The 19241-nt window shown below is 45.0% G+C and overlaps 1 protein-coding gene across 5 annotated transcripts in view; it reads right to left on the minus strand.

Moving 5' to 3' along the window:
- The window catches only part of SLC51B (SLC51 subunit beta), a 52180-nt gene that overhangs the window by 1185 nt on the left and 31754 nt on the right, over positions 1-19241 (minus strand). Inside the window, exons 2-5 of one of the 5 annotated variants that reach the window (XM_064570301.1) lie at positions 17695-17819; positions 12780-13071; positions 1488-1700; positions 471-561 (exon numbers count right to left, since the gene is read on the minus strand). In XM_064570301.1, the coding sequence (XP_064426371.1) occupies positions 471-561; positions 1488-1700; positions 12780-12897 (422 nt within the window). In that variant the 5' untranslated portion in view covers positions 12898-13071; positions 17695-17819. Of the gene's footprint in view, positions 1-470; positions 562-1487; positions 1701-12779; positions 13072-17690; positions 18229-19241 lie in introns of all 5 variants that reach the window. The other 4 variants (XM_064570304.1, XM_064570302.1, XM_064570303.1 and 1 more) reach the window with 4 other exon arrangements.

Consider the following 19241-nt stretch of genomic DNA (forward strand, 5'->3'; position numbering starts at 1 on the left):
TCATGTCCCTGTGCAAAGCTATTCTCTGGCTCCCCAGTGCCCATGAGCTAGAACCTGAATTCCTTGGGACCCATACATTCTGGGTCCTTCCCTCCTCTTGTCCTCCCTCCATCCCCATGCCACGTCACATTGCACAGCCATATGGGCCAGGCCTTCTCCTCCAGCACCTCAAGCTTGGTGCCTATTGTCCCTCAGTCTAGAAGGCTTCCTCAGCCCACTCTCCCTTTCTCTCTTTGCCCAGAAGGCCCCAGATCCCACCACTGAGCTCCCACACACTCTGTATCTCCCACACTGAGCATCTGTCACTCTAAACTACACTTGGCTCCCCACCAAAGTGTAAATTCTACAAGGCTGCATTTTGCTGTCCCAAAGGGTGGCTAGCCAAGACCTCTAGATGCCCGCTCCCTAGATTTCCCTTGGGAGGGCAGGTCCCCCACCCCCCAGAGACCACCCCCAGACCAGCTCCTCACCTGTTTGCCTGGATGCTCCTTCCCAGGAGGACGAAGCTTATCACGCCCATCACACCCACCAGGGCAAAGATGGAATAATTCCAAGGAGATGCTGGGGAAGGACACATGGAACAGAGCCTTGAGGAGAGGCTGGGTGCCCCTCAGGCCCACTAGCAGTTGGGGCTTGGGCTCAGACTCAGCTCATGGCATCAGTCATCCCCTGCTGTGAGCCAGGCGTTGTAGAGACTGACGAAGATGAGCCCCTGCCCTGCGGAACCTCCAGTGTGGGGGAGGGGGAGAGGGAGGGACAATTTCTGCTCTGCAGAAGCCCTAATCTAAGGGGGGGGGGAAGGGGTGGCAGTGAAACTGTGTCCAACAACTGCCAACAGAGAATACATAAAGTGGCCAATCTGACTTTGGATAATGAGATGTGTCCACACCGTACCAAAATGAGGTAGGATCCAGCCCTGGAGCCATTGCGTTTGCTGTTCCCCTTACGAGGAATGCTCTTCCCCCACATAATCTGCGGGGCTCATCATTTCATCTCCTGCAAGCCCTTATTCAAATGTCAGCTTCTTGGTGAGGCCTTCCTTGACCGTGGTACCTACCCTTCTCTTCCCTTTCTGTGCTTAATTTTCCTCCATATTGCTCATCACCCACATGCTCTGCATTTTAGTCGTTTGTCTTGTTGATTTTCTCTCTCATTAGAATATGTGCTGCACGGAGGGCAGAGACTTTTGTGCTTCATTCACGACTGTAAGCCCACTGCTGAGAACGGTGCCCGGTGCGCAGAAGGAACTTAATGAATATTTGTGACTGATCCGATAAATGAAGAAAATGAATGACCAAGCCCTGAGAAGAGGGTGCGGTGAGGCCAGACCCCTCTGGGAATTAAGACCCCCCTCAGCCTCAGTCCCCACCTTGGGGGGAAATGTGCAGCTGGTACTGGAGGAGGCAACTGTGTCGGGGGATTTCAGCCAGATTCCACTCCTTGTGCTGAGGCCCATATGCCCCCTCCCTGATCCGCCCCCCACTTACCATCTTCCACGCGAAAAAACCAAAGCATTTCTTCCAGCAGTTCCTGAGGCACCGTGGTATCGGCTGGGGCTTGGATGACCCCCTCACTGTGGTCCATGCCCCCTGCTCCTGGTTGGGATACGTTTCTGCCAACGAAATCCTTAGGTCTCTTGGCTCCCCAGGTGCCCTCCTGGCTTCCTAGGTTCCAGCCTCTGGGCAAAGCCCTGAAGACCCCTGAAACAAAGCAGAGAGCGTGACCGGATATCCTGTCCCAGATTGACCTCCCTTACTGCCCAAACCCAGCTCTCCTCTGGCACACAGTTACTGGACCAAGACAGCTGGGACTCAGGGCAGGTGGAGTCTGGAGAGGCAGAAACTATCGAAGTAGGAGTCACTCAAGTCTTTAGTAAGATTCATTACATGTGGAGAAGAGCGTTGACCTGGGAGTGAGGAGGACTGAGTCACTGATGGGCTATGGGACCCTTGCGGGGAACATTGTCCGTTTTTTGCCTGCCCAGCATCCCCAACTAGCTTCTGCAGCCCAGTGCCCTCCGTCACTCTGGTTTCTTAGCGAGTTGTCCCACCTCTCGCCATTGATTTTCCTGTGGCAGCCAATCTCACAGGCCCCTGTGTCCCCACCAGGGCCAGACCTGTCAGTCTCTCTGCTGGACATGGGCATACCTGTGACCCAGAGCTGAGAATAGGAAAATGCCAGAGAGGGGTACCTGCTAGCACCTGCCAGAGAGCCGGGCGCCACACAAGAGCCTGAACTCATGCTCCCTGGATAAATCCCTTCCTTAATTTGAACCTGTTCCCATTCCTATAAAACAAAGCAGGTTCAGCGGTGTTTACCAGACCTCAGTCCGTCCCCAAACAGCCACAAATCTTGACATATTCTTGTACTGCCTGCACTATTTTTACTTAATCTAAAACATCCCACTATCCACATTCAAATGAAAGGAAATAGGTGCAATTAACTTTGGCAATATATTTCCTTTAATCCAACATAACCCAATATTCTCATTTCAATGTAATCAATATAAAAATGGTTGCGATATTTTACATTTTTCATACCAAGTCTCTGAAATTGGGTGTAGATATTACACGTATTGCATATCTCAGTTCTGACTAGTCACATTTCAAGTGCTCAGTAGGCTCATGAGGCTAGCGTATGATACAGCCCAGGTCTGTGCCCAGGCCAGGGCCAGGCTGTGGCAGCTGATTCTCCCGGCTGCTCTGGGCTCCCAGCTTGAGGACAGCAGGCCATGGGGAGTGAGCCTTGGGCTGAGAGCCAAGGAGCTGGCCCCTCATCTGGCTCTGCCGCTGGTTAATTTGTCTAAGCAAATCACTGGGTCTTCTGAAGAACAGAAAAGGAAATAATAGGGAAAATAAGATTATCTGTTCAATGAAGAATACCATCAATAAAGTAACAAACACATTTCCAGTTGGGATAAGATACTTAACGATACTCAAAATCAAGAAAAGACTGATATCTAGAGTATTCAAAGAATTCTTGCAAATTAACAAGAAAAAGACAGGAACCCTAATAAAAGATAAAGGATGTAAACAGGCAATTCACAAAATAGGAAACCCAAAAGGCCAGTGAGCATATGAAGAAATGATCAATCTCTCTGGTAATCAGAAGACTGAAAACTAAAAAAAAAAAAAAAAAAAGAATGAAAATTAAAAGAAAAATGAAATAGTACTTGGCATCTATTAGATGAACTTGGTTTGGAAGGTAGATAATGCTGTGTGTTGGTGAGGCTCTGGGGCTATAGCCTTAGGTGCTAACAGAGGGAGTGTAGACAGGCAGCCATCTCGAGCGCAGATCACCCAAAGTAAGTATACACAACCCACAACACAGCAACACGCTCCGAGTGTGTGTGTGTGTGTGTGTGTGTATCCCAAAGAAATTATGCCCAAGGATCATAAGGGGGTATGCCATACCATTTATGAAAATTCAACATATGCACACAAAATAATACATATTTTACAAAAACACATTTTTTAAAAAGATACACATTACACACATTAGGATAGTTATCTTGGGGGAAGAGGAAAAAGGGAGCAGGAATGGAAATGAGAGTAACTAAAGAAAGAAAACTGGAGAAGGGTTTTGAGTAGACCAATCATGAAAACGTCATGGCACTAATAACAATGACAAAAGCAGAAAGAGAATAGGAGGGTCCCTGAGACAATCTCAAGGGCTCCTACTCTGACGTGCCTTCTGTAATAGCCTCTGGAGGCTCAGCCAGGAACATCCCAAAACAGCTGCATGGCAAACAGCCAAACAGAAAAGCAGAGTACTAATAAAAGGATTGACATCAGAGGTTTTCCCAACTCTAAATGCTCTGAGAAAACTGAAGAAGCATCTATAGACTTTGAGGGAAAATATTTTAACACAAATATAATACTGAGCTAAGTTTTTTATATATGAATCATTTGTGTGTCAAGATAGAGATGGAAGATCAGGGAGAAAGATCTTTTTTAGACTTTCTGGGACTTGGCTGCATATTACCTACTTACTCATCACTTACCGAATATATGTAGAATAATGGAAGGACAAAGTTACAGGAATGGCTAATCTATGTGATTTGCTATTCCAGCTCCAACTGTCTGTCCAGAGCCCTTGTTAAGAAGGGTTGTGATTTTCTGTCCAGTCTCAGAGGCAGGAGCATCTGGATTAATTAGTAACATTGGCCATAGACTCCTGTCACATATGCAGACCCCCCCTGCCCCAGATCCACAGAGAAAAGAGTGTGAAGGTCAAGATACCCAACACTGACTCCCTCTGGGGAAGTGGAATGGAGCCTAGACACATGGGATGTTCACTTGGAACATTTCTGTATTGTCTACATTTGTCATGAGTATACACTACCTTCATGGAAACAATACATGTAATTATATTTTTAATGTATGTGTATTTTGAATATATATTGATGTATTTGCATGTATTTTTTAATATTTGTATATGTTGTATTTACCTTTTGAGAGAACAGTCCAATTTTGGATGTTTAATTAATGGAACTGATAAGATGTCGCAGTTCTTCCCAACTTGATCTGTAGATCCAGTGCAATACCAATCAAAAATCCCAGTAAGTTATGTTATGGGTATGGACAAACTGATTCTAAAGTTTATACAGAGGGGCAAAAGACCCAGAATAGTCAACACAATATTGAAGGAGAAGAGCAGAGTCAGAGGACCGATGCCACCCAACTTCAAACTTCCTATAAAGCTGCAGTGAGGGGCGCCTGGGTGGCTCAGTCAGTTAAGCGTCTGCCTTTGGCTCAGGTCATGATCTCAGGGTCCTGGGGTAGAGCCCCACATCGGGCTCCCTGCTCAACGGGGAGTCTGCTTTTCCCTCTCCTCACCATTCCTGCTCTCTCTCTCAAATAAATAAGGTAAAAAAAAAAAGCTAGAGTGAGCAAGACAGAGTGGAATTGAAACTAATCAGAGGTGTACAAATTTGCTGGCTGCTGTCCACAGTGGAATGTGGGGCCACAGACACCTAGGCTAAGGATGGGGTGAGGGGTGTCTCTGTCACCCTCTGCTCCCCAGCTATAGTTTCTTTTTTTTTTTTTTAAGATTTTATTTATTTATTTGAGAGAGAGAGAATGAGAGAGAGAAAGCACATGAGAGGGGGGAGGGTCAGAGGGAGAAGCAGACTCCCCGCCGAGCAGGGAGCCCGATGCGGAACTCGATCCCGGGACTCCAGGATCATGACCTGAGCCAAAGGCAGACGCTTAACCAACTGAGCCACCCAGGCGCCTCCCAGCTATAGTTTTATAAATGTAGTGCTAGGATTCCTTGTTGCTTGGTCCCCAAAGCCTTATACCTACGTTATACTTTGGCTTTAAATGGGTTCGCCAGAGACGCTCCCCAGCTCCCCTGCAGGCCGAGGCAGGCCCAAATGGGTCCATGGGAGGCTGTACTTCGACATTGTCACAGAGACATTTCAGAACCAGGCCTGCCGGCATTTTTGTTTACCGACCCCTTGGGGCCAGTGTCCGAGCTGGGTCTGGGGCGCTGGGTGAGGAAGAGGACACAGCTCACGTTCTTCCTAGCCTTCCTAAACCAAAGTTCTTGCCACGCCTACCAGCCCAGCCTTGCTGCTGGGTTTTCCTTTCCTTTGGGTATTTTCACTATGTGGGAAGCAGGTTTTTCTAGGGGGGAACCACTTTTTTGGTACAGGTGTAAGTTGGGGGTTTTCAGGGAGCCCTGTTTGGTGCATCCTTCTGTATTTTCTTTCCTCAATCTATGCAAAGTGCTCTGGCCTCCATCATCCCCTCGGACGCCAGGGGGCTGCCTCTAGAGCCCAGGTGGGTAGACCCTCCTCGGAGGGGACTCCGATTCTCTGGCAGGGCCTGAGGTATGTGTGCGCGTGCTTGGTGGAGGGCAGGAGGGCGTGAGGGGGGAGGTGGGGAGGACCATTTTTGCCCTTTGGAGCTTGGTAGGAAGGTGGACCCCAGGGCTTGGCAAGTGCCACTTCTGGCAGGTTTGGAAATTTCCAAATAAATCCTTATTTATTAGTGGTAAAAAAAAAAAGTTTAATTGTTTTAAATTGTATAACATTGTTATAATAAACATATACCAACAAACAAAAAACCCAAATGACAACATGAACCCAAGTCTCGAACGGAGAGTCGGCCCTCGCTGGTTGTGTTAGATGCCACGAGAACGGAGGACACGTTTCCTTTAGAGCACTTACCCAGGTTCCTTCTAGAGTGAGCATCGTATTAATACACCTGCTTTTAAAAAATCATTAACCGGGCGCCTGGGTGGCTCAGTTGGTTGGGCGACTGCTTTCAGCTCAGGTAATGATCCTGGAGTCCCTGGATCGAGTCCCGCATCGGGCTCCCTGCTCGGCGGGGAGCCTGCTTCTCCCTCTGACCCTCCCCCATCTCATGGGCTCTCTCTCTCTCTCTCATTCTCTCTCTCAAATAAATAAATAAATTCTTGAAAAAAAAAATAAAAAATTATTAACCAAACTTTATGATTTCTTTGGCTTTTGTTTTCCCATTCATGTCCTTTTCCTATTCCAAGCCCCCATCCAGGATATCACATTGCATTTAGTTGTCTTGTCTCCTTAGGCCCCTCTGGGAGATCCCTGCTTTTTACACAGGGCTTAACCATCTGCCACTGCACTGTCACTCCTGCCAAAGACCCTGAGACACCCATCCCCATGGGAGATGGAAGACACTCACCCTGGATCCCGCTGCTGGGTCCCACCTTGATCTGCTGTTGAGAGCAAGCACTAGTTTCCAGATCCTTCTCTCAAAGGAGCACCCGATGGTCTCTGCACTCGAGCACCCCACACAGCTGTCACCCGCGGGGCAGTGCTACGAGCCTGTGGCAGGGGCCCATCTGGGAGCTCTGCCCTTAGCACACGCCCAGGCCTGGAACCTCCTCCGTCACTCCAGGGTGAACGACCTCTTGAATGAGCGGCCCCGGATGGCAAACTGGCTCCGCCTAACTTTAAGGATCTGAAAGAACCAGGAGCTCCAAGCTTTCCTTCTTTCATGATCCCAAAGAACCAGGAGCTCCAAACTTTCCTTCTTATATGTTGGCCTCGAGTAAATAAAAAATATCTAGGGGCGCCTGAGTGGCTCAGTGGGTTAAACGTCTGCCTTCAGCTCCGGTCATGATCCCAGAGTCCTGGGATCGAGTCCCACATCGGGCTCCCTGCTCCGCGGAAAGCCTGCTTCTCCCTCTCCCACTCCCCCTGCTTGTGTACCCTCTCTCACTGTGTCTCTCGCTGTTAAAAAATAAATAAAATCTTTAAAAAAAAAGAAAAAAAAATATCTAGACTCCCCAGGGAATGGGTGGGGGAGGACCCTTGGACTGGGTGTTCCGTTGTTGCAGGGGGTATGTAGTGTGCCCACCCCAGGCCACTATTTCCTGCTATTATCAATATTTAACCACAGAGCAGGGAGCCAAGCCTGGCCTTTTATAGCCTGTGCTTTCTCACAGTGAAGGTCATGACCTTGTGTAAATTCTCTACAAGGAGCTATAAAATAATACTTTTCAAGGGCTAGGCTAGGTTGAACAGGATCATGTAGGGGGAAGGACTTGGTGGGGAAGCAGAGCAAGGCCAGACTCATTCGATTCTGATTGTTGCTGGGCTTTGGGCTTCTCCACCCACTGGCTCCTTGCATCTCCAGCAACCTTTGGAGTTGGGTCAGCAAGGAATTCCCATTTCACAAAGGAGCCAACAGGTTGAGGGAGGTTAAGTGAGAGGTCCAAGTTGCTCTATGAGTTAATACTAATTAACAGTGTGGATGACATTATGGTGCAGAGGAAAGGAGACCCCACAGGGAAACTAAGTCCTACATGGAACTCCAGCCCCTCATCATTTTGTAACTCATTCATTCACTCAATAAATATTACTTGAGGGGTGCCTGGGTGGCTCAGTCGGTTAAGCGTCTGCCTTCGGCTTGGGTCACGATCCCAAGGTTCTGGCATCGAGTTCCGCATTGCGCTCCCTGCTTGGTGAGGAGCCTGCTTCTCCCTCTCCCGATCCCCCTGCTTGTGTGTGTGTTCTCTCACTCTCTCTCTGGCAAATAAATAAATAAAATCTGAAGAAAAAAAAAAGATAGTGATAAGGGGAAGTGACAAGAGATAAAATTGGAGGATGGACAGAAGCAGATCATGCAGGGCCTTATAGAATAGTATAATTTTGGATGTAATGAGAAATCACTAGGCAGGAAGTGATGGGGTCTGACTGACATTTATCTAAGATCACTTGGCTTGCTGGTGTGGACAATGAATTGTGAAAGCGGAAGAGAGGAGCTGGGAGACTTGGCATTCATCCAGGCAAGAGACAGTGGTAGTTTGGGTTGGGATTGTGACCATGGAGATAATCAGATCCAGGGTGCATTTGTGGGAGAAAGGCAGCTGATAGTTTTCTTGAGAGAGGAACTCAACACTAATTCTCTTAAACACAAAAGGAATTTAAAAGGAATTTATTGGCTCATATAACTGGGAAGAGCAGGGTGGAGCTGACCTTTGGTATATTTGGAACCAAGAGCCTGAAGATCCTTAGCTCTTTCTCTCTCCCTGCTTCTCACTGGGTATCAGGCTCATTTCTAGGAACCTGGACTAGGCTGCAGGAAATCCAGGCTCACATCTTTATAGCTGGAAGGAAAGGAGTCCCTTTCCTCAGATCCAGTTTGGCAATTCCTAGGAAAAGACTATTTGTCCTGGCCTGGATCACGTACCCATGTTTTGGATCAGTTATTATGGCCAGAAAGTGAGGTACCATGGATGGCTCAAATCTCATGCCCACGGGATAACCATGGCTGTGAACTGGATAGCCACTCCAGTGAGCGTCTCTGAAGTGACTCCTTGACCCCAATCCTCCCTGATCCCCCCTGTCTGCTTTTGAGGAGTGTCATGGGGCCCTTAAAGGGCACTGTGTCCCCTTTAAGAAGAGCCTGCCCCAGCCCATGTAATGAGAGAAGAAATAGTGTGATACTTCTGAATCGCTTTTTTTTTTAAGATTTTTATTTATTTATTGAGAGAGAGAGAATGATAGAGAGAGAGCATGAGTAGGGAAGAGGGTCAGAGGGAGAAGCAGACTCCCCGCTGAGCAGGGAGCCCGATGCGGGACTCGATCCTGGGACTCCAGGATCATGACCTGAGCCGAAGGCAGTCGCTTAACCAACTGAGCCACCCAGGCGCCCTACTTTTTTTTTTTTTTTGCAATTTATTTAAATGTTTTTACTGAAGTATAACATACATACAGAAAAGTACTTGAATATTATGCTATAGCTTAGAGAATTTTCACATGAACACACCCATGTGTGAAACCCACACCATCCAGATCAAGAAATAGAACATCGCCAGAACTCAGAAGTCTTCTTGTGTCCACTTCTGGGCACTAACCCACACAAAGGCAACCATTAGCCTGACTTTTATTTATTTATTTTATTTTTTTTTATTTTTTAAAGATTTTATTTATTTATTTGACAGAGACAGAGACAGTGAGAGCAGGAACACAAGCAGGGGGAGTGGGAGAGGGAGAAGCAGGCCTCCCGCTGAGCCAGGAGCCCGACGTGGGACTCGATCCCAGGACCCCGGGATCATGACCTGAGCCGAAGGCAGTCGCTTAACCAACTGAGCCACCCAGGCGCCCCCTAGCCTGACTTTTAATACCATAGATTAGTTTGGCTTATTTTTATACTTTATCTGAATGACCTGCAAAGCCTACATTTTTACTATTTGGCCCTTTAAGGAGAAAGTTTGTGACCCCGACAACAAGATAAAGGAATCTGGGTCCCTGAGTGACCTCATGGAGCAGAGCTGCCTATCTGCCCTGGACCAGCTGTCTACCTCTGGAGTGTTATATGTGAGAGAAGTAAACTTTGATATGATTCGAGGCACTGTGTTTGGGATCTTTGTTACAAAAACTTAGCTAGTACTATAACTGATACACATTATTTGTGCCCAATAACTGCTGAATAAGGGAATACCTAGCATCAGAAGAACTAAGTTCTAGTCCTATTCATCCTTGCTACAACCAGCCGTATGCCTTTGAGCTAGTCACTTGGACCTCTTTTTCTTATCTAACTATATATAAGCTTCAAAGAGAAGTAAAAAGGAAAGGTATTTTAGAAATTATTATCAGGAGAGGCCAATTATGTGTTGACAAAACTCAGGCCCTTTAAGCTCAGGAGATATTCCCCTGGGTTCAACCAGTTAGTTTTTCTACTTAAAAAAAAAGAGGGGGGGTTAAAAACCCCAACATGAGGGAGATCTCTTTTCCTAAGAGCAGTGGGTGATGAAGGTAGGGAAATACACACTGGGCTGTCCAGGGTCTTGACCCCTCGGCTCAGGGCACTTTAATCTCAGCCCAGGGTTAAGGTGCCAGGTAGGGTCCCTGGCCCTGAGCTCCAGGGTCTAAGGATAAGCATCTTCCTGCTTCTCAGCCTCCTGCCTCCCACACTGAAGACGCAGTGCTTGCTGGGAGGCTTCCGGAGACTGCTCCGGACTTTCAGCTCAGGCTTTTCTGCTCCTTGGGGTGGGCCATCCATCATCAGCTGGTGCCAGGAGGGGTGGACAAGCCCTTGGCTAGCCATCTGTTCTTACCTTCATTTTCACAAATGTCACTTACACTCAGAAGCCAATTTAATAATTAAGTTTGAACAATAATTCTGGCAAGTTCCCAATAGCAGCACAGTCTCTTCTCAGTAGAGAAAACGTCATAAAAAAACAAAAGGAAATCTAAAGGTGGTGATGTAAGGAAATGACAACACAGGGGAGCAGAGATAGGTGGACGAGGACGTTTACTGCAACGTCGCTTAAGATGATAAAAAAAGAATATCTAAATGTCCAAGAACTGGGCGCCTGGGTGGCTCAGTTGGTTAAGCGACTGCCTTCAGCTCAGGTCATGATCCTGGAGTCCCTGGATCAAGTCCCGCATCGGGCTCCCGGCTCGGCAGAGAGCCTGCTTCTCCCTCTGACCCTCCCCCCTCTCATGTGCTCTCTCTCTCTCATTCTCTCTGTCTCAAATAAATAAATAAAATCTTTTAATAAATAAATAAATAAATAAATAAATAAATAAATAAATAAATAAATAAATATCCAAGAACTGGGGAGGGGTTAAATTATGGTACCAACGGAACCACGTATTCCTTCCAGGGGCCAATGTTTATATTAAGCCCAGAGGAAGGAAACATAGAATAGAAACAGCGGGGGCATTTTTGGAAAAGGTAGGGCAATTAAGTCCAAAATTATTGGTGCTTAAACACTGACTTGATGCCTCCATCTGCAAGAGGGTAGTTGGAAGGAGAGATGGGTATCCAAAGGGAAACCATCTTTTTGCTGAAATGAAATGATCTCAGGGAGCAAATCCTTTTTCAACAGACCCATATCTTGCTGGAAGCATTTTAGGAACTTTGCAAAGTATTGGAAGTTTGGGCAGAGACTGGTGGGTAGCAATGGAACAAAGTATGTACTTTCTCCAAGAAAGGACATTTGGCCACCACTACTTTTATCTTAGCTATTGCATTTGAGACTTTCTATGTCGTTGACCTTTCTTTATAATCCTCACTTCTATGTCTTTGACACTTTGCTCCTGGTTACAGTATAACCAATTATCTTCTTCAGTTCCTGACTAAATCAAAGTCCAAGAGTAGAATCAAGTCAGAGTCTCTCAGCCTTTCATTTTAATTTAATAGACACGACGTTTAATCATGCCCATACGCAGCACTCTGAGTAGCTTCCTTTGAAGATGAATTGCTAAATAACGTGAGGAGTATCTAACCCTGTGGTAAGGCAGCATTTCGTATTAATCTGTCTGAATTTTGTTGTTATCACCTTTCACAAGCAAGTAAGCATTCTTTGAGGGGAACTCCGCAGCATACAGCTGACCCCAGAATTAAAGAAAATACTTCTAACAATTTAGTTAGGACCATTTAAAGTTTTATTACAATCTTGCTATAAGGGAAAACGCCTCGGGCTGTCCTAGTTTAAAGATTCACTTTTGGTGAAAGGTTAGATAATCATTGTTAGACTAGATTTTTAAAAGAAGAATGTTTGATTAAAAGGTCACTAAGACTCTTGACTGGTGTCATTTGGGTGGGTGGGTGACTAGTTTTCTAGAACAAGTCTTAATTGTCTTAAAGTTAGCAGAAACTTTTCTAAGCATTTTGACCAGGAATCATAATTTCTTTCCAGAAGGAAGTTGTGAATTAAATCATTGAAAAAGGAGAAAAGTTCTGTCCTTGATTAGGTGTGGGACAACTTTTCTTTTGAAGCTTCTCCTTTTCGCTCAGATTATTTTTAAAGACCTGTCTTGGTCAAAAAAAATAGGGCTATCTCTTTATGTTGATTAAATTTCTTGCCTAGTTGATCACTTTTTACATTTTTTTTTAAATGGAGGCAAGTTGACATACAAAACATACACAATCATCGTTACCAGAAAGAGTCATGCCCACGTTAATAGTATTCCTTTCAACCAGCTTCCTATATTTGGGAAGAATTTCCAAACGAATATTGTATGGTGATTCAATCTGGTGGTAACAATTTCATGCAGTTTATGAGCCTGAATCATGTTAAGTGTTATTCTATGTCTCATGTTTTAGTTCAGAGGTCCAGCAAGAGGCATGTATAATTGCACAAAGACCTTGCTGAACCGTAAGCAAAATTAGAGCCATAAGATGAGAAGCAGAAAGTTAACTTTTCCCTGTAAACTGTATAAAGCCCTGGGGATAAGTTTCCAATCTTTCCATGGTGCCAGAAATGCTTTCTACTGACCTTATCAGTGTGTTCGCTCTGAGGCCTGAAACCCAGCACCATCTAATTCACCTTACCAGGTTTGGTCATCCATTTCCAAGTCTCTTCTCCAGCTCCCTGAAACTTGTCAATGTTTCTGGCCTGCCTGGAAGCGGAAGCCTTTTCTACCTGTAAGGTTATGATTCCATAAGCCATGTCCTTGGAGGGCTTTGTAGTATCATTTGCATATACGAAATGAAGAACCTCTTGTCATTTTGTTTATTTGCGTATAGTTGTTTGCAGATTATGTATTTCCAAAAGTTTCCTGGAAGTTAATGGATTCTTTTAATAGTCTACATTTTGGAAGTTACAGCAAAAAACTTCTGTCATCTATGCAAAAGAAAAATAAAAATGTATTTCACTACCTCAGATTGACTCATAGACTGTACACACTCAATCAGGCATGAGATCAGTGTATTAAGTGGGGTTATTAATACTCTATTATACATATGCTTCCCAATTACTTAACTAATTTTGAATATACCTCATTACATATATATTTTAAATAAGTATACCAAATAATGATAGGTACAACATGATTCAAAGCTTTGAATTTTGGTTTAAAAAATAAAATTAAAAAAATTAAAAAATAAAATTAGACATGTGAAATGTATCTTAAGACATTTTTTACTGCATTAATTTTATTCGTGTAACTTGAATATGAGGAAAGAAGTACATTTTGTACGGATAAGAGTACCTAAAAACATAACTTTTAAACAGGTTTATTGAGATGTAATTTACATAACATACAATTCAGTCATTTAAAGTGTACTTCATAGAGTCATGTAAACATCACCACAATCAATTTCAGAGCATTTTCATCAACCTCAAAAGGAACTTTGTGCCAACTGGCAGGCACCCCTCATTTCTTTTTCTTTTTCTTTTTTTAAAGATTTATTTATTTATTTGAGAGAGAGGGAGAAAGAGAGCACAAGTGGGGGGGAGGGGCAGAGACAGAGAGGGAGAAAGAGAATCTCAAGCAGATTCCCCACTGAGTGTGGAGCCCCATGTGGGGCTCAATCCCACGACACTGAGATCATGACCTGAGCCAAAATTGTTGGTCACTTAACCAACTGAGGTCACCCAGGCGCCCCAGGCACCCCTCATTTCTACCAACACGCACCCCTGCCCTATTTTCTGTCTCTATAGATTGGCCTATTATGGACATTTCATATAGACGGAATCCTACATTTATTTGGTCTTTTGCGGTCTTTTGTGACTGGTTGTAAAAAGTATTGTGCAATCTCCAGATACTTGTACTGTTTCATGCTACTCCTTTAAATTCTTAATTTTTTTTCAGATAACCAAAAGTCATTTATTAATTATTTTAAATTAATATGTCTAAACTCTTAAAGTTAATTGGTTATCTTGGAATTATGACTTAAATTGACACTCAGTATTACATTAATCACTGTTGGTATTAAATACACACCCTAAATTTTACTCAGTAATGCAAGCAACATAATTCTGTGGTTCCATATGGTTTACAACATTGTGTGAAGTTTACACTAGTTATTATAATTAAATTTGGTTGAGACCCCATAGTTATATCTACGTAGTCTTATTTTTTTGTGTAAGTAATGATTTCAATGGTATAAGATAAGTATAAGGACTTTGGAAATTTCAATTAATTAGGCTTATCAGAATATAAATATAAGGAGTATAAATATAAGGACTTTGGAAATTTCAATTAATTAGGCTTATCAGAATATAAATCCAAGCCTTACATGAGCTAAAATGTTATGTTGGCATTTTACTCACACTGTAATAAAAATCAGAGCCTTAAAAATTGGAGTATACTGGCACACCTGGGTGGCTCAATCAGTTGAGCATCCAACTCTTGGTTTCAGCTGGGGTTGTGATCTTAGGGTCATGAGATTGAGCCCGTCCCCCTGCCGCCCCCTGCCCCATGGGCTCTGTGCTCAGTGTGGAGTCTGCTTGAGACTCTTTCCTCCTCTTCCTCTGCCCCTCCCCACCGTGCTTGCTTTCTCTCTTTCTCTCTCTCTCAAATAAATCTTTTAAAAAGTAAAATAAAAGTCATATACGGAAAAATTTCTTAGGACTGGCCTAATATCTATTTTGATATCTTTCATTCCCTATGTTATCTTGGTAACCAGACACCTTTTATTAACTAAAACTCCATTGTTCTCTTTTGAACACTTGTTTCTTTTTTCCTCCTTTTATTTTCCCAGCTTTTTTTTTTTTTAAGGCTTTATTTATTTCTGAGAGAGAGAGAGTAAGAAAATGAGCCGGGGGGGCGCCTGGGTGGCTCAGTCGTTAAGCGTCTGCCTTCGGCTCAGGTCATGATCCCGGAGTCCTGGGATGGAGCCCCACATCGGGCTACCGGCTCGGCGGGGAGCCTGCTTCTCCCTCTGACCCTCCCCCCTCTCATGCTGTTTCTCTCTCGCTCGCTCTCTAATAAATAAATAAATAAATAAATAAATAAATAAAATCTTAAAAAAAGAAAAGAAAAGAAAAGAAAACGAGCCAGGGGGAGGGGCAGAGGAGAGAGAGAAGCAGGCTCCCCACGGAGCAGGGAAGCCAGACGCCAGGATCCTGTGATCATGACCTGAGCTAAAGGCACACACTTTAACTGACTGAGCCACCCTCAGAAGGTGCCCCTTCCCAGCAGTTCTTGAGACCCTTATTCTAAATTTTTGTAAATGGTTACCAATCTCTAGACCAGTCAAATTATGAGTTCCATTTAACATGAAAGGTATTACTATCTTGTCAACTTCCTTGCAGAGCTAGGAAAATGTACTTTACAAAAAGAAATATTCCTTCCCTTTGTTAATATTGTACAGCTCTTTTGCCTGGGGGAAACCAAAGATTTTAAGATTTGATCTCTTTACATCCATTTTGATATTTCGCTTGGTTTACTGGGGTTAACTATCAGCAGCAAAGGAAAACTTCCTGCTTCTCATTCCTGTAGTACCACATCTGCCTTCCCTTCCTGGGACTCTGACACCCATCAGATGACATGTGACGTCTCCAGTCTCTCTCCTCAAGGACACCGAGTCCTGCGGGCCGCAAGCTGCCTCCTAAGCTCTCACCTGGGATGGGAAGACACCTGGGCTCCTAGTGAGGGACAGTCTGCTGCGCACAGAAGAGCCTCCTAACTATTTGTGTCATCACCTGTACGAGGTGGATGGGTTAGTGGGGAGACAGCCTCTCCCGGTCTGTCCCCAGCGGATGGCCTTGCAGCCCCAGTGCTGCTGTAGAGAGCAGCTGGACGGCTTAAGGAGGAACATCTACTGAGACCACATGACGCAGTAACAACACTGACAGCCCATTCCGAGCAAAAGGTGCTGGAGCCGGTGAATCGGCCATCGCGCTCAACGACAGGAAATGTTGGTGAGTAGCACACCCTGGCGGACTTCTGATGCAACTACAGTCAGGAGAGAGTACTACACGGACCTTCCCACCAACGGGCGGCACCCCAAAAGACATTTCCCTGTGCGGCGCCCCGGGGTTCGGTTCCTGACCTTGGCCCTGGCCCTGGCCCGATACCTGGTTATGGTAGACCTTCTCCTGTCACATGTGGCATTGTCTCCCAGACCACATTCCGGAATTCTTGTGGGTTCAGGCATTGGCCATTTTACCAATCAGAGCTCTGACCATTCTCCTCCCTGTGCCCCTGCTCCCTCTTTCCCAGAGCTCTTGCTGCTCTATCTTTTTGACTCTCAGCACCAAAGGGCTGCTCACACACACACACACACACACACACACACACACACACGGAAACTGACTCTCTGGCAGGTCTCTGCACTCCTCAAAAATCATACACACATATTCAGGGTGAGGATGGGATGATGGGGACCAGGGAGAGGAGACGCTTCCTGCTTCCTCTCATTCCGGATCAGCTCTCTCACCCTCCAGACATTAAGGTCACTCCCATATTCTAGATTTCCTCCAAACATCTCCACTTGATTCTCAGCACTTTCACTTTCCAAGCATTTGAAGCTGAAACATCGTCAGAGTTATCACCAAGCAGGCTTGCTCTCTGTCAGTGACCCTGCTCTTGTCTTGTCACCCAGACTCAGAACCTGGAGCAAGTTCATGGATTCAGCATACATAGACACTCCATTCATCAGGAGAGAGAAATTTCTGGAAACTGGAGCACCAGAGTAATATGATAGGCCTCTTGGATGTGCTTTCTGGACATTCTTAATTTATTACCTAAAACTCCTTGCCATGAGGTGCTGGCTTCCTCATCTTCTCTGTGTGTTTTGTGGTAGCTCCAGCCCTGGGTTTTCTTGGGCTTGGAAATGGACTTCCCCATACATTCCTAACTTACTACCATGAGCTTCGGAAATATTTCCATTTTAGCGTCCTGGGAAAACTTCAGCCGTTACAATAATATTATGTTGAGTTTTTTAAAAAGAAGTGCTGCAAATCAAAAGACCATCCACTAGAAAATAAGATATCAATGGCAGGAGACAACCCTGTGGAGGAAAGAAAACAGATTGGCTTTGGCTCCTCAGAAGAAGCAGTTGGCAGAGGGCGCAGCTCTGGGGAGCTGGGCTAGCTGTGGAGACGTGGAGTGCTGAAAATAAATCAAATGTAGTATAACACAGGCTAACTCAAGGACAGAAATGACATAAACACAAACATAAAGAGTCACACTTTAGACAGTGGCCAGATTCTAGGGTGGAAACTCAAATGACTATTTGGGTTGCATTTATAGGTCGCGTTGTATGGAAAATGACCATTTTTAAAAATATTAGAATCAGGGGTGCCTGGGTGGTCCAGTCGGTTAAGTGTCTGCCTTCGGCTCAGGTCATGATCCCAGAGTCCTGGGATCGAGCCCCGTGTCAGGCTCCCTACTCAGCAGGGAGTCTGCTTCTCTCTCTCCCTCTCCCTCTGTGTGTGCTGTCTCTCTCAAATAAATAAATAAATAAAATCTTTAAAATAAATAAATAAATATATTAGAATCCTATTCCACTTACTTACAGAGGATACTGGAACAAAACTTGATTGAAGGCGTGGAAGGTTTGGGGTCTCATCTCCCCCTCTTCAGTTAGATGAGCAGAATCACTGAAATACAGTCTCTCAATTCCTCTTTGCCTCTCTCTTTTCTATTCAACACACAGGTGAATTTGTCAATGTTGATGCATAATCAGACAACTTTCCTCAATAATTCCAAACTATGAGAAGCAGCAGTTCCCAAAGAACATTAAGGAGGCACCACATGGAAAAACACATTAAATCCATTCAGGCAAGAGCTCGAGCCTTCTGGGAAGATATCTGAACTTGGCATTGAAGAATGGATATCATTTAGAGAAGTGATATGAGGAGGGCAGTCTAGAAAGAACTGCAAGCAGGGGCGCCTAGGAGGCTCAGTCGGTTAAGCATCCGACTCTAGTTTCGGCTCAGGTCATGATCTCTGGGTGGTGGGATGGAGCTGCGCCTGTGTCAGGCTCCATGATGGGCTGCTTGAGAATCTCTCTCTCCTTCTGTCCCTCCCCCTGTTCACGGGCTCTCTCTCTAAAATAAAAATAAATACATCTCAAAAAAAAAAAAAAAAAAAAGAACAGCAAGCAAAGGCACAGAAGCAGGAATGTGCAGAGCTCATAATTTGGAAAGAAGGACTGACCCAGTAGTCACTGGGTCTAAGACTGTGTGATGGGGAAATGTGGTAAGAGTAAGACTAGAAAGGAAATTTAGTCTCCACTCTGTAGCCATACACAAGATGTGTGACCATACATGAGAAGGTCACTGTATGGGTCTCTGGAATACAGAATCTAAGCACTAAAGTTCCTTGCAGTTCTTTTGGGGACAGCTTCCCCTGCTTTTTTCCCCTGAAAATCTCCCTTATGGTAAGTATCCCTCTGTGTGGGAGGGAACCCACAGGATAGGGGCAAGAGTGGGGCCTTCGATTCATCAGAATGACTGTGAGCAAGTAATTGAGCTCAGTTTCCTCGGTGCAAAATGGGGACTTTCACTTGCCTAGTACATAAGGATTGCCATGAAGACCAAATGGTAAGGATAGCAGGATTTGAAGCAACTAGCTGAACTAGCTGTCAGGACCTTAGGTAGGTAATTCCCTTCACTTCACTGAACCTCGGATTCTCTTCAGTAAAATGGTTGGATAATATCTACCTTGTATGCTTGATATGAGGATTAACTGAAATAATGGGTATAAAATGCTTAGCCAAATCATGGCATACAGTAAATATTCAGTAAATATTAATTATCATAATTACGTAATAAATGATATTTCATTGTCTGAAAACACATGATTTGCTCCCAAGAGAGCTCTTTTGGGGAAATTGCCTAAATCGTGCAAACAAATGCAATAAAAACCGTGGGGAGGCTCGAGCCGGCAAATTCCTACCGGAGCTCGAGCGCAGGCGGGTCACGCCTCCAACCACACAGGCCACACCTCCAACCACACAGACCACGCCCCAAGTCGCTAGCAGACCACGCCCATCAGCTCTCCTCTCCGGCCCCACCCCTCCGGCCGAGCACGCGCACCCCCCTTCTACCTCGAGGCGCCT

The sequence above is a fragment of the Mirounga angustirostris genome, unplaced genomic scaffold (genome assembly GCF_029215605.1).
Source record: "Mirounga angustirostris isolate CCGP_5_RB_7025 unplaced genomic scaffold, mMirAng1.0.hap1 SCAF_9, whole genome shotgun sequence".
Taxonomy (NCBI): domain Eukaryota; kingdom Metazoa; phylum Chordata; class Mammalia; order Carnivora; family Phocidae; genus Mirounga; species Mirounga angustirostris.